This window comes from Engraulis encrasicolus, chromosome 16 (assembly GCF_034702125.1).
Source record: "Engraulis encrasicolus isolate BLACKSEA-1 chromosome 16, IST_EnEncr_1.0, whole genome shotgun sequence".
NCBI lineage: Eukaryota > Metazoa > Chordata > Actinopteri > Clupeiformes > Engraulidae > Engraulis > Engraulis encrasicolus.
In genome coordinates, this window is record NC_085872.1 from 50,529,761 (window position 1) to 50,544,613 (window position 14,853).

Here is a 14,853-nt window from a genome sequence, read left to right on the forward strand (position 1 = left end):
TCAAAACAAGCGGCAGACACGCACACGCGCGCACACACACACATTGGAGACAGGAGAGGAGGAGCGCTAGTTGACAAACCATGGACCATAATCTCCCAAAAATGTCTTGCGCAAGCAAATCATACACCTGACTGTCCACACCTTTGGTTCTATTGACATTTCATGCATGAGCTCACTGCCTCCATCAGGCCGATATCAAAACACAAGGTGCAATCGAACTCGCACATCGCTCATTACGAGGCAAACACACACACACACACAAACACACACGCGCGCGCACACAGGGAGACTAGAGCAAGAAAGCCAGCTGATTGACCATACCCAGTCCAAAAATATCATGGGGGCAATCATAATCCAGCAGACAATAATGTCTTCAGATGTCATTTTTGCAACCCAAATAATTCAAATATGCCGTAATTTTGAATTTCTAGTTGTAGTAGCTTGTAATGTTAGTTCGCTACATTTTCCACATGATTGTACCTTGCCGTTTCTATTGGAGGTAGCTTGTCTACGTGGTGGAGCTAAATGTTAGCTCACTATGTTAGCAAATTACGAGTAGTTCTATCAGTCTTTGGAGCTTGCCCAAAACTACACAAACATGCAGATAGCCAACAAACACAAGCGAATCTACACACATCACATTACACGTGGTATAGGCTATAACTAAAGCACGCTGCCTGCCCACTATGAATTCAGGAAAGGTGTGTCTGTTTGAAAGGGGGTGTTAGCTTGGTGACATGATAGAACGGGTGCTTCGTGATAGTTACAACTAGCGCTTGACTGAAGACAAGTAGAAAACATGACAACAACATTGACACCAGTGCTTCGGCGAGCACATCAGGAAACAAACAGATGTCCTACCTTACGCTGTCCTGTTACTTGAAGATGGAGCCCAAATATCCATTTAGATTCGGCAAATATCCATTTTGATAGATACAGCTAGTCTAGATATAGTGTGATTGAATAGTGGATGCTAAAATGAGAGGAAAATGTCAACATTGTGACCTATGGCTGCTAAAAAAAACCCTGAATGATCTAAGAATGAAATGAAGTGGGATCCCTATATTCCAGAAGTCATTGAGTTATAGAGATATTAAACATTCCGGATTTTTTTTCATAAACCATGAGCCCGCCTGGCTCTGTTCAAGCCAGCATAGAACTGACACCTGATTGGTTGACAGCAGCATGACATCACTACAACGAGGCTAGATCTACCAGAGAGATTTTAGAATGAGAGGGGACATATGGCGGCCATCTTGGTGACGCCTCCGGGGTGCTATTTCGCGATTAAGTAGACCAGATCTGAGAGTCAATGGGAAAAATGAATGGGGAAACTGAGTATAGGACAGAGGGGAACCCAGCGGTTGTAAAAACCATATGGTTGAAACGACCGTGAAAAACTGATCAATCTAGACTACTTGGTTGTGTCATACGAGTCAAAATAAAGCTTTTTGAGCCACTTTTCTCACGCAGGCGCAGTAGTGCCATAACGGCACGAGAGCAACGGCTTTTCACAACTGAGCATGTGCATAATTTCGCGTGCGCCGATGCAGCCAGATGATTGGATCACTGGCAACGCAGCTCAGCAGGCACATTGGCTCTTGTTACCAGAAAGGCGGGAGATGTGCGGGTAGACGCCATATTTGCGTTACGAATCTTCACCGTTAATTTCTATGTACCTGTCCTATCTCCCCTTACTAGAATATTTCTGGCTCTACTAACAAGGTGGATAGCGGCTTCTTCTTCTTCATTGAGTTATTGGCGGGTTACGCTTTAGTTGCGCATACCGCCACCTACCGGTTCCTGGGCGATTCTGTTAATACAGTACTGCTGTTTAAATGCGGGCATATAGCCCGGTTGATGTTAAATACTTCAGCACTGCTCTTATATTTGCGTCCCTTCCCAGCACTGTGGCCTGATTAAAATCAGCTTCGCCGTTCTCAAGCAGCCCATCCTTCCACTCTTTCCTTTCCTCTGCATACACAGGGCACTCAAACAATATGTGTTGGACTGTCTCCTCCTCCATCATACATCCCAAACACTGCCCTGATGCCACTCTTCCAAACCTACACTGAGTACTGTTCAGTAACGTGTGACCAATCCGCAGTCTAGCAATGACAACCTCGTCTCTCCTGCTGGGATAGCGGCTTCGGTTGGAAAGTTGTTATTTGTACAGTTCCATATTTACATATATCATCGTGTCAGAATCGTGCGGTCTGTGCTGGTTACAAAGTTGCATAATGACAGGAGCGGTATCACTGCTCAAAGTGTGGTCCACGGAGCTCTTCTCTACTATTTCTTATTCTTAATCATATTATTATTATTATACATATTTTATTTATGTCAGTCCAGTCCAGAGAGATTCGGGGCTAATCCCCGGAGATCCGGGGCTGTAGCCCCGAATGCCCAGGTCTCTCGACGCGCCTGGCACCGGGCCGTGGCCTCTGCTGTGTAGGATCTGGGTGACCTGCAGATGACCTGTGTGGGGTGTGGACTTGGATGGCCTGGCGATGCCCAACTCTATAGCAGTATAGCAGGGCACAGCACTCAGGGTGGATTAACGCACAGGCTAGATATGGCTGCAGCCTAGGGCCCCCACCACAGGCTAGATATGGCTGCAGCCTAGGGCCCCCACCACAGGCTAGATATGGCTGCAGCCTAGGGCCCCCACCACAGGCTAGATATGGCTGCAGCCTAGGGCCCCCCACCACAGGCTAGATATGGCTGCAGCCTAGGGCCCCCCACCACAGGCTAGATATGGCTGCAGCCTAGAGCCCTCACCACAGGCTAGATATGGCTGCAGCCTAGGGCCCCCACCACAGGCTAGATATGGCTGCAGCCTAGTGGCCCTACAGGCAAGATATGGCTGCAGCCTAGGGCCCCCACAGGCTAGATATGACTGCAGCCTAGGGGTCCCCACAGGCTAGATATGGCTGCAGCCTAGGGGCCCCCACCACAGGCTAGATATGGTTGCAGCCTAGGGGCCCCCACCACAGGCTAGATATGGCTGCAGCCTAGGGGCCCCCACCACAGGCTAGATATGGCTGCAGCCTAGGGGCCCCCATCACAGGCTAGATATGGCTGCAGCCTAGGGCCCCCACCACAGGCTAGATATGGCTGCAGCCTAGGGGCCCCATCTGCCAGGGCCCCCACCACAGGCTAGATATGGCTGCAGCTTAGGGCCCCCACCACAGGCTAGATATGGCTGCAGCCTAGGGCCCCCACCACAGGCTAGATATGGCTGCAGCCTAGGGCCCCCACCACAGGCTAGATATGGCTGCAGCCTAGGGCCCCCACCACAGGCTAGATATAGCTTCAACCTAGGGCCCCCACCACAGGCTAGATATGGCTGCAGCCTAGGGCCCCCACCACAGGCTAGATATGGCTGCAGCCTAGGGCCCCACACCAGAGGCTAGATATGGCTGTAGCCTAGGGGCCCCCACCACAGGCTAGATATGGTTGCAGCCTAGGGGCCCCCACCACAGGCTAGATATGGCTGCAGCCTAGGGGCCCCCACCACAGGCTGGATATGGCTGCAGCCTAGGGGCCCCCACCACAGGCTAGATATGGCTGCAGCCTAGGGGCCCCCACCACAGGCTGGATATGGCTGCAGCCTAGGGCCCCCCACCATAGGCTAGATATGGCTGCAGCCTAGGGCCCCCACCACAGGCTAGATATGGCTGCAGCCTAGGGCCCCCACCACAGGCTAGATATGGCTGCAGCCTAGGGCCCCCACACCTAGGGCCCCCCACCACAGGCTAGATATGGCTGCAGCCTAGGGCCCCCACCACAGGCTGGATAGGGCTGCAGCCTAGGGGTCCCCACCTGGCAGGGCCTCCCTGACTGGCTAAAGGGGGAGGTGGGGGGTGTGGGCGTGTGCAGAATCATGACAAGGTGCAGTTTAGAAAATAATTAAACTGCAAATCCGTTATTCTTAATTGCTTGCTCGGAATTATGATGACGTTGGCCATGTCATATTGTCGTGAAATTTGCCGTCTGTGGCAACCAGTAGCCTAGGGGCCTCAGGCCATCTTAATTGGGCCCCGAGCTGTAGCCTAGGGGCCTCAAGCCATCTTAATCGGGCCCCGAGCTGTAGCCTAGGGGCCTCAAGCCATCTTAATCGGGCCCCGACCTGTAGCCTAGGGGCCTCAAGCCATCTTAATCGGGCCCCGACCTGTAGCCTAGGGGCCTCAAGCCATCTTAATTGGGCCCCGACCAGTAGCCTAGGGGCCTCAAGCCATCTTAATCGGGCCCCGACCTGTAGCCTAGGGGCCTCAAGCCATCTTAATCGGGCCCTGACCGCACTGCTGCACTAGAGGCTTATGCAGCTCTGTACATGGCAAATCTGGGAACAATAGTGCACGGAAAACAAATAAATAAATGAACAAACGAATTAATTAATTAATGAAAGAAAATGGTCCATTGACTTGAGGGGTCAGTTTGGGCTCTCCCAGTGCAACACCTACGTAAAGGGAATGCCTGGCCAACACCCCTCCCTGCCCTGAAACTGAGGAAGGAGCAGAGTTGTATAAGGAAGAGGTAGAAGCACTTTTACAGATGTAATTACAACACTAGTAGTGCGATATTAGGCCTGTAATACACTCAACTGAAGATTCTGTTTGTATCACGATTTTTGACCAATGGTGTGATACACCCCACGATTTCTTCTTCGTTTATGGGTAGCATAGGATACAAGCTACTGATTTTTTTTTTTAAGTTTAAAAATATTAAGGATACTGATTTGAAGCACTATGACATTACATCATACTTAGTCTCTGGACTGAAAGGTAACAGAACTTTGAAAGGGCGTATCACGATACTGCCTTCTTGCATCATGATACAGTGTTGTGACTCTGAGTATCGCGATTTCTCGGTGCGGTACAATATTGTTACAGCCCTAGTTGTTACAGAGTTCAAAGTTGAAACCATGTAATATCATACTACTATCATCCCACCAAGGCTTGACATTAACTTTTTCGCTTGCTGGCCATTGTGGATAGTGGTTTTCCCGAGTCACTAGCCATCCAGCTTTTCCACTAGCCACAATTGTTTTTTTGTTTTTTTTGTCATGACGCTGTACATCTAACCACAGAAGTATGGAATATGGAAATATGGAAATACAACAAACAAATAGAAACTGAGCTTTTTCTTGAACTTATATATAAACAACTGATACACAAGGGGCAAAGTGCAGAATATACGCTATTCTGATATGTCACACCATAGAATAAGCTACCTGCCAAATTGGCTAGTGACACTGAAATTGTTACCAGCCACAGCCAAGTTTTACCAGCATTTGGCCGGTTGGCAGGTGCCAGTGTCAAGCCCTGCGATCCCACTAGTGTTGTAATGACATCTATAAGAGTACCTCTACTCTCTAATGTCAACATCCCTGAGGAAGGAGGCATTCTCAACTCCTATTGCTACAGCTAACACAATCGGATGCATACAGCAACGAGTCCAGTAAAAAATCCAGTGTGTTCTATTTGGTCTTCAATATTACATTACATTACATTATATTACATTATATTACACAACTTACAGCAGCTGATGCTTTTATCCAAACTGACATACAGTTAATTTACAGGGTATTGGTTACAGTCCCTTGAGCAGTCTGGGGTTAGGAGCCTTGTTACAGGGTATTGGTTACAGTCCCTGGAGCAGTCTGGGGTTAGGTGCCTTGTTACAGGGTATTGGTTACAGTCCCTTGAGCAGTGTGGGGTTAGGTGCCTTGTTACAGGGTATTGGTTACAGTCCCTTGAGCAGTGTGGGGTTAGGTGCCTTGGTACAGGGTATTGGTTACAGTCCCTTGAGCAGTCTGGGGTTAGGAGCCTTGGTACAGGGTATTGGTTACAGTCCCTTGAGCAGTCTGGGGTTAGGAGCCTTGTTACAGGGTATTGGTTACAGTCCCTTGAGCAGTCTGGGGTTAGGTGCCTTGCTCAAGGACACTTCAGCCCTACAGTGAGAGACAAAGTGGAAGGGTGGGATTCAAACCTGCAACCCTCTGATCTAAACCCCATCTCCTTGACTCCTTAACATAACTGTAAGTCGCTTTGGATAAAGGCGTCAGCTAAGTATAATGTGATGTAATAATGTTATTGCTACTAGAGCCAATATAATGTTACCGCTACTGCTGCTAAAATGTAGATATTGCTACTATTCACACAGCTACTACTGTACATACAATACTGTGTTTATGGAAATCCTCTGTATGCAATTTTAAAACTGCTATTGTGGCCAGGTCCATGGAAGAACAGGTATTGTATCTCAACCTTCCTTGTTAAACACGAGATTCTTTTTTTTTTTTTTTTTTTTTAAAGCTCATTTGCAACTGCCCTGGCAAAGCCTGTAGTCTAGATTATCAGGGCTAAATGAGGTCTCTACTAGCGGTTACTTTGGCCACTGCTGACACGCCAGCCCCGAATTATATATGTGTGAGAACATGTGAAAGACAGAGAGAGAGAGAGAGAGAGCGAGAGAGAGAGAGAGCGAGAGAGAGAGAAAGAAAGGCTGTGTGTGTGTGTGTGTCTGCAGGCATGTGTGTGTGTGTGTGTGTGTGTGTGTGTCTGTGTGTGTGTGTCTGTGTGTGTGCAGCCGTGCGTGCGTGCGTGCGTGCGTGCGTGCGTGCGTGTGCGTGTGCGTGTGCGTGTCAATCCAGGACATAATGACTGTGCAGTAATGAGAGCAGGTTGTGGGCGGCGACGGCTCAGGGTTACCCCGACTACGGGTTGACCTTTGCCCTCTGAGCCCTTCCTTAACCCCTCAGCTGACTCAGAGCAGTATACACAGTAAATTCTGCAGTGCTCATTTAACACTTAGAGAGTTGATTTGACATAATTTGGACTCAAATGAACTCTTTAAGTGTTGAATGAACACCGCAACATTTACTGTGTAGCAACAGAACACCTCTGTGTGTGTCGGCCCTGTCACTCACTGACTCCCTCTCCCCTTAAAACACACACCTCCCCAGCACACACATACTCTCTCCTTAAAACACACACCTCCCCAGCACACATATACTCTCTCCTTAAAACACACACCTCCCCAGCACACACATACTCTCTCCTTAAAACACACACCTCCCCAGCACACATATACTCTCTCCTTAAAACACACACCTCCCCAGCACACACATGTACTCTCTCCCATTCCCCCTGTCCCCCTGTTCAAGAAAGGCCTTCTTAGCTGTCCACCACCATCCTAACTTTTCGCCGCCAGTAGCACACCTGCTGAACTAATAGGGAGAGAAGACCATGGTCTACGGCAGTGTTTCCCAACCTTTATCCTGCGTACCCCCTAAGCAATTTTTTCATATGATGAGTACCCCTGTCACTCATGCTCTATATCTCCTCCTCTATCCCAATGTGACTACACTCCATATATTTGTTATTATTATATTTTTCCAAGTACCCCCTGAGGTGTGCTCACGTACCCCTAGTGGTACACGTACCCCTGGTTGGGAAACACTGGTCTACGGGAAAGTGCACACACACACACACACACACACACACACGTTGCACGCACGCACGCACGCACACACACACACACACACGCACACTCACACGTATGCCTGCACAAACAAATGCGCCCATGCACACACATAAAAATCCCTTTTACTGTCTCAGACACACAGCTATTCCCCTTTAATGTTCTGCACTGTACTCTGAGCTGAGGGAAGGAGCAGTCAATTAATCAATTCTCCCCACCGCCTACACCTCTCTACCCCACCACCTCTCTCTACCACCTCCCCACTAGGGGTGGGACGGTACACAAAATTCAAGGTTCGGTCAATATCACGGTATCAAGGGCACGGTTTTCAGTTCTCTACGGTTCTTGTTTTTTTTGTTTTGTTAAATTCATGATAAATGGTGCACTGGGAATATTAAACAATATTTACATAATTGCAATTATAAAGTGATGACTTGCAAGTTGAATTTGACCTTTTGCATGTGTCTGAGAACTGCCTCTTGTGCTAACCTGTGCTTACACTTTAACTGTCGTCAGCTGATGTACGCTGTCTGAGCGTTCCAAATGCCCTCTTTCAATTGGCTAATAGAATCGGACTTATCACTAAATATCCTACATGGTTTGTATAGGCTTATAATGTGAAAATGGTGTGATTTTCTTTGTGACATCCTCTGCCTGGTCTTATATGCTAATGTTTTAATCAGAGAAACTGGATAAAATACTCCTAGAATCTCTGTTTTACATATTTTTCTAGGCAGTACATGAATTGCGGTTTGCCACGGACTGCATGTCACGGTTTGGTATGTGTGTGAATTGTACGATTGTTTCTGTTTTCGGTGCGTATTGTCCCATCCCTACTCCCCACTCCACCTCCCCACTCTGCCATCTCCTCTGCCCAACACCCACCACCCATTTAGCCCTCCACCTCCCTTCCACCTCCCCTCCACAACACCTATACCCTTCCACCCCTCCACCTCACCCCCCCAGCACTTCCCATAGCCATCTCCAACCATCCACCCCACAACACACACACACCCACCCCACCCCAGCCCTGCACCCCACAACACACACACACCCACCCCACCCCACCCCTCCACCATCCACCATCCACCCCAGCCCTCCACCATCCACCCCACCCCACCCCACCCCTCCACCCTCCACCCCACCCCACCCCAGCCCTCCCCACCAGCCCCACGAGCCTTCTCTCAGACAGGGGCATACGCTGTGTGCCGCCCAGACCCCCCCCCCCCTCTCAGACAGGGGCATACGCTGTGTGCCGCCCAGAGCCCACCTCTCAGATAGGGGCTTACACTGTGTGCCGCAACGGGCGAGCGGGTAGCAAGGTGGCGAGGTAGCGAGATAATGAGATATTGAGGCGTCTTTATATTATTGTAAGAGGGCTCTCCTCTCCTCTCCTCTCTCCACACACATCGGTGGTGTAAATCAGAGTCCCCCGGGACTAGTGCTGAGGAGATAGCTGTTGTCAACGTTTGGCAGCACTCTTAATGTCTCCACTAAAGAGAGGGCCCTGGAGGGAAGCAGGGGAGACAAGGGCAAACTAGACACGGCAGACGAGGAGCAGAGAGGAGAGGAGAGGAGAGAGGGAGAGATGAGGGGAGATGAGGGGAGAGAGGGAGAGAGGGAGAGAGGGAGAGAGGGAGAGAGACAGAGGAAAAGAAAGAGAGAGAGAGAGAGAGAGAGAGAGAGAGAGAGAGAGAGAGAGAAAGAAACAGAGAAAAGAGAAACATCATGCAGAGTGAAAATGCACTGAAGTAGAGAGTATACATTTCCAGCTATTATTCACTGGACCCGTCAAGCGGAGGGTGAGAGGAAGAGGGGGAAGGAAGGAGAGAGAGGGAGAGAGAGCAATAAATGGGGGGGGGAGGCAGAGAAAGAGACAGGCAGAGAATGAGATGGCAGAAAGGGAAGAGAGAGGAGAGAGGGAGAGAGAGAGCTTGCATAAACAGAATAAGTACGGTAATAATGACTGTATTGGTGTAAAAACAAGCTCTCACACACACACACACACACACACACACACACACACACACACACACACACACACACACACACACACACACACACACACACACACACACACACACACACACACACACACACACACACACACACACACACACACACGCGCGCGCGCGCGCACACACACACACACACACACACACACACACACACACACACACACACACACACACACACACACACACACAGTGTTGCAGTGTGTTAGATGAGAGTATTAGGCACATCATAACAGCCTGACCCTGGTGTGCCCTGGCTGGCGCTGTTGCCGTGGCGTCACCGTGGCGATCGATAGCGAAGCGGCAGCGGCAGGAGCAGCAGCAAAAGCAGCAGCAGGGGTGTTTATAGGTATTCTCACAATGGCCATTTACAACACAGCTATAGCCACACACGCGCGCACACACACACACACACACACACACACACACACACACACACACACACACACACTACAGCACACACACACTACAGCACACACACACTACAGCACACACACTACAGCTGCCTTTACAGAAGCTAAGCTCTAGCCCTACAGTGGCCACTACTGATGGCCATTAGTGCTGGATGACCATTCACACACACACACACACACACACACACACACACACACACACACACACACACACACACATACACACGCACACACACACACACACACACACACCGCTGATTCCGAGCCCCAGTGAGAGATCATGCATTTCTGAAAGGCTGAAGACATCGGGCTGGGCCGGCTTGGCAGTCTGGTGTATTCCACAGACATTGATGTTTATTTTAGTGTTGTTTACTCCACATTTTCTGGACAATGGTGGATGATCTTTGACCTCAGAATATCACTTATGTCTCAGTAACTGGAAGAAGTTCTGACTTCACCAAGTTTAATTTCCATCCTTGTGTCAAACCACTGATTCTTGAGAAAGTGGCTAAAACATGTCTCAAACTGCCAATTCTGTTGAAAATAAACTACTTTTTCATGAACAAAATGGATCCAGGTAAAGACCCAGGGGTCTGTTACACAAATATACAGTCGTTTGAAATATTTAAGTTTCATTTCTTTTCATGGCTATAAACCTGCCCACACCCTGTAAAAACAGCTGTCTGTAAAAATCACTGATATTATTGAATAATATCACCATGATGTGAAAGTCCATATTGAAGTGGTTCTGCAGATATGCACATAGTGCGTGTAAAGCAATATTTACTACAATTTTCTGATTGCTCAAAGTGTGTCCAGCATATTAGTCACCACCGTCAGATTTTTTAAAAAAGACAATAAAATCAGGTATGCACAAGGTCATTGTCATTACTTAGGACCCCTTTTCAAACCTTTAGCTCTACTGAATACTTCACCATCACTGAAGCTCCTGTAAGTTTACTATTCACACCCTCGGGGGTTTTAATAGTATTATGTTAAATTAATGTTAATTATATATACTTTTTCAGAAGCGGCATGAAGCCCCTAAGAAACAGAGCGAAAATGAAGTGGCAAATGTGAGCAAAAAATGCATAATATGTATAAATAAGTGTTTTTTTGTCTCACACCGTCAGATGTCACCACCGTCAGATTTTGTTCCGCTCATCACCTTGTTCCATATTTTACTAAATTGTGCTGGTTAATGAAACATTACCAGACATGTTAGTAATAATTGTTACCCAAACTTATACTCTAGCCTCCACTGAGGTGCATTTGGAGGGTTTTTTGTCACAAAACCTGACGGTGGTGACATCTGATGTAGTTCACAAAAAAGCATGTGTTTTACATGTTTTTGACAAGTTTTAAGAATATGCTTCCAATAAGTATCTACAATTATGTTGAATTCACTTAAATACAGTACTCAGCAGAGATGTATAAAGTACTGGAGAAAAGTAGTGGAGTAGAAGTACCAGTATCATCTTGTCAAATGACTTGAGTAAAAGTCAAAAGTAACCTTTCCTTACCTTACTCAAGTAGAAGGACAAAAGTATTCAAAATGTGTTGTACTTAAGTAAAGCAAGTAGAAGTATTGCAAGTTTTGCTACTTGAGTAAAAAGTAGAAGTAGAAGTAAAAGTACTGCATTAAAAAAATGGGGGGGGGAAAAGTCAGTCAAAAGTTTGAATACCATTTGGTTTATTAGAGCTCTGTACAATAAGTCTCTTATGAAGTGCAAATACCATTATGGTTTGTTATTAAAACAGCTTTGTAACACAAGTTCAGTTTTTAAGAAAACGTAGGGCAGTAGTTTGCTCAAAGGAGAACATTGAATCTAAATAGGGCCAGGGATGGCAGCCGTCATCCTCCTCCTCCTCGCCGCAATGTGAGGTGGTTGGTGTCGTTGATGTTGATGGCGATACCTCGTCTACCTCATCCATCTTGCCAACATGCCAGTGTCAATGCCAACTGAGCGTCACTGACCACGCCAAAAGACATGCGCGAGAATGCGATCTGCTTTTATTTCCCTACCATTGCATCGCCCACTGACCGTGAACACGTTCCATCATATCTGGTGATGACAGAGCCATCTAGCGCTCGGGCATAGAAACGAGGAACGAGTAACGAAAGCAGCACATGAAAAATGTAATGGAGTAAAAGTATTAATTTCATCAGAAAAATGTAGTGAAGTAAGAGGTATGAAGTATGAGGGGAAAAAAAATACTCAATAAAGTACAGATACTGCAGTTTAGTACTTAAGTACAGTACTTCGTTACTTTTACTTCGTTACTATACATCTCTGGTAAACAGTAAACATTTTTTTTTACTTCTAATTCTGTCTGACGCTGGTGACAAAACCAAGAAAGAGCCCATTTTATGAAAAATGAAAAATATGGGGAGCTTGGCCAATACATTCACTGCACAGCCAAGACCTTCATCTATGATAATACACCTCTATTTTGGATTTGAACAACTTAAAACCTGTTTATGCCACATTTTCAATAATCTAGGCCTACTTCCTAGAGTATCTAACAAATGAAGAAAAAACATGTGCACAAACATACTGTGCACACACAAAAATAAAGTGTTTATGCTAGATGTCATTGACTTGAGAGGGCTATTTATTTTGCTAAATGTAGGTAATAATTAGGTCACTTTCACCACCCTCAGATTACTGTCACCACCGTCAGTTCTTAAGTCACCACCGTAAGAAGGAGTTTTGGACATTTTAAATGAATGTACTTACAACATTTTCCTCTGGAGTTGTTGAATGATCAAAGGAATACCACATTTAAGCCTACACGAATATTTGTGAAATTACAAAAAATTGTTTGGTCTATTTAGGCATTAAGTAAGCATTGTCTGACAGCACACCTTTTTAAATTAGAACACATAAAACAGTATTAAAATAGAATGAAAGTGAATTTTCAACATTTAAAGGCGTATGTGTGAACCATAAAACACACATAATCACTTAAAAGGGACAGTCATGGGTGAGCGGTTAGGGCGTCAGACTTGCATCCCAGAGGTTGCCGGTTCGACTCCCGACCCGCCAGGTTGGTGGGGGGAGTAATCAACCAGTGCTCTCCCCCATCCTCCTCCATGACTGAGGTACCCTGAGCATGGTACCGTCCCACCGCACTGCTCCCCATGGGGCGCCACTGAGGGCTGCCCCCTTGCACGGGTGAGGCATAAATGCAATTTCGTTGTGTGCAGTGTTCACTTGTGTGCTGTGGAGTGCTGTGTCACAATGACAATGGGAGTTGGAGTTTCCCAACGGGCTTTCACTTTCACGCTTTCACTTTTCACTAAAAACTCCAGATACATATGCAACCAAATCAATACACTTTTTATTGCTTTTAATTGTGTCTGACGGTGTTGACAAAAAAATGATCGGAGAAATCCCTGATTTCTGAAAAAAAATCAAATTGGGGAGATTGGCCTTGTGCATTTCTGAAAAGCCAAGACCTTTGTCTACGAGGATATACCATATTATTTTGTAATTCACTTTGTTTTTTTCTTTCAAAATTAGAACCTGTTTTAGCCACTTTCTCAAGAATCAGTGAAACAATGTAATGTAAAAAGTACAGCCCCATTCCTCCACACACCAGGCCCTTCCTTTACCACACCTCCACACGCCTGTGGCAGAATATGAAGGTTGCAGGTTCAAGCCCCGCTTTGCCTGACCCCATCGATGTGTCCTTGAGCAAGATACTTAACCCCGTTGCTCCTGGTGGCAGGGTGGTACCCTGCATGGCAGCCACTGTATTGTAATGTAATATAATGTAGTATAATGTAGTGTAGTGTAGTGCAGTGTAATGCAGTGCAATGTAATGTAATGAAATGCAGTCCAATACAGCATCATGCAGTCCAGTGCAGAATAGTATGCTGCATGGTGGCGACGGTCTCAGTCCAGTCTGGTTGTAGTGTAATGCAGTGTAGTGTAATGTAATGTAATGCAGTGTAGTGTAGTGTAATGTAATGCAGTGTAATAGTTCAACAAAGACACTTTTGCACACCTCTGTAGTTTGGCAAGTGCGTAGGATGTTATCCCAGCGGGGTTGTCAGTCAAGTGTAAAGAAATCCCGCACACTGTCCATTATACCAACAAACTTTAATACAACGTTTCGGTCATCCGACCTTCTTCAGGTAAAGTTACAAACACAATTCAAACACAAAACTTTTGCAGTGTAATACCAGATCTCACCTCATGGTGGCGACGGTCTCGTTCCAGTCTGGCTGTAGTGTGATGCAGTGTAGTGTAATGTAATGTAATGCAGTGTAGTGTAGTGTAGTGTGATGCAGTGTAATACCAGATCTCACCTCATGGTGGCGACGGTCTCGTTCCAGTCTGGCTGCCGGCTCTCCCACTCGTCCACCGCCACCCAGTCGGAGGTCCGCAGGGCGATCTTCGCCATGGCAACGCGGTGCTTGGCAGCCACGAGGCCCTGCTTACCGTACGCATCACTCACCGGGGAGATGATCCCGCCCACCACCTGGTAGCGGCCTAGTCACATGACACAGATAGAACACAGTAAGTCACATGACACAGGTGGAACTCAGTAATTAAGTACATTCAATTTCACATCAACGCATGCATGTGCATTTAGACAGCAAGCACCCTGGATGAAAATGCTGCATGACGGTTAGATTTCCTGTCAAACTTCGAAATTTCGTCGACGTTGCGTTGACGAGGTGACATGTCACATGGTGTAAAACTATCGCGGGATGAATGCGGCTGCAGTCAGATCTTGCAACATCTGCAGTTGCTTATCCCCTTCAACGCTCGTCGGTGGACTGCCTCCGAGGTCACGCGCCCATGAACTGGTTGGTCAACAACTCACTCACGTGTGTATATGGGTCTTGTCTCACACCTCTACACACGTTTGCGCAGGTCCCCACTTCAGCTCCTCCTCACTGCCTGTCCCCCCACTCCTCACAC

The 14,853-nt window shown here is 47.1% G+C and overlaps 1 protein-coding gene across 1 annotated transcript in view; it reads right to left on the minus strand.

Moving 5' to 3' along the window:
- LOC134466151 (nicotinamide/nicotinic acid mononucleotide adenylyltransferase 3-like) overlaps positions 1-14,853 on the minus strand; it is a 28,037-nt gene that overhangs the window by 11,627 nt on the left and 1,557 nt on the right. The window contains exon 2 of the mRNA XM_063220046.1: positions 14,235-14,418. Coding sequence (XP_063076116.1) covers positions 14,235-14,418 — 184 coding nt within the window. The remainder of the gene's footprint in view (positions 1-14,234; positions 14,419-14,853) is intronic.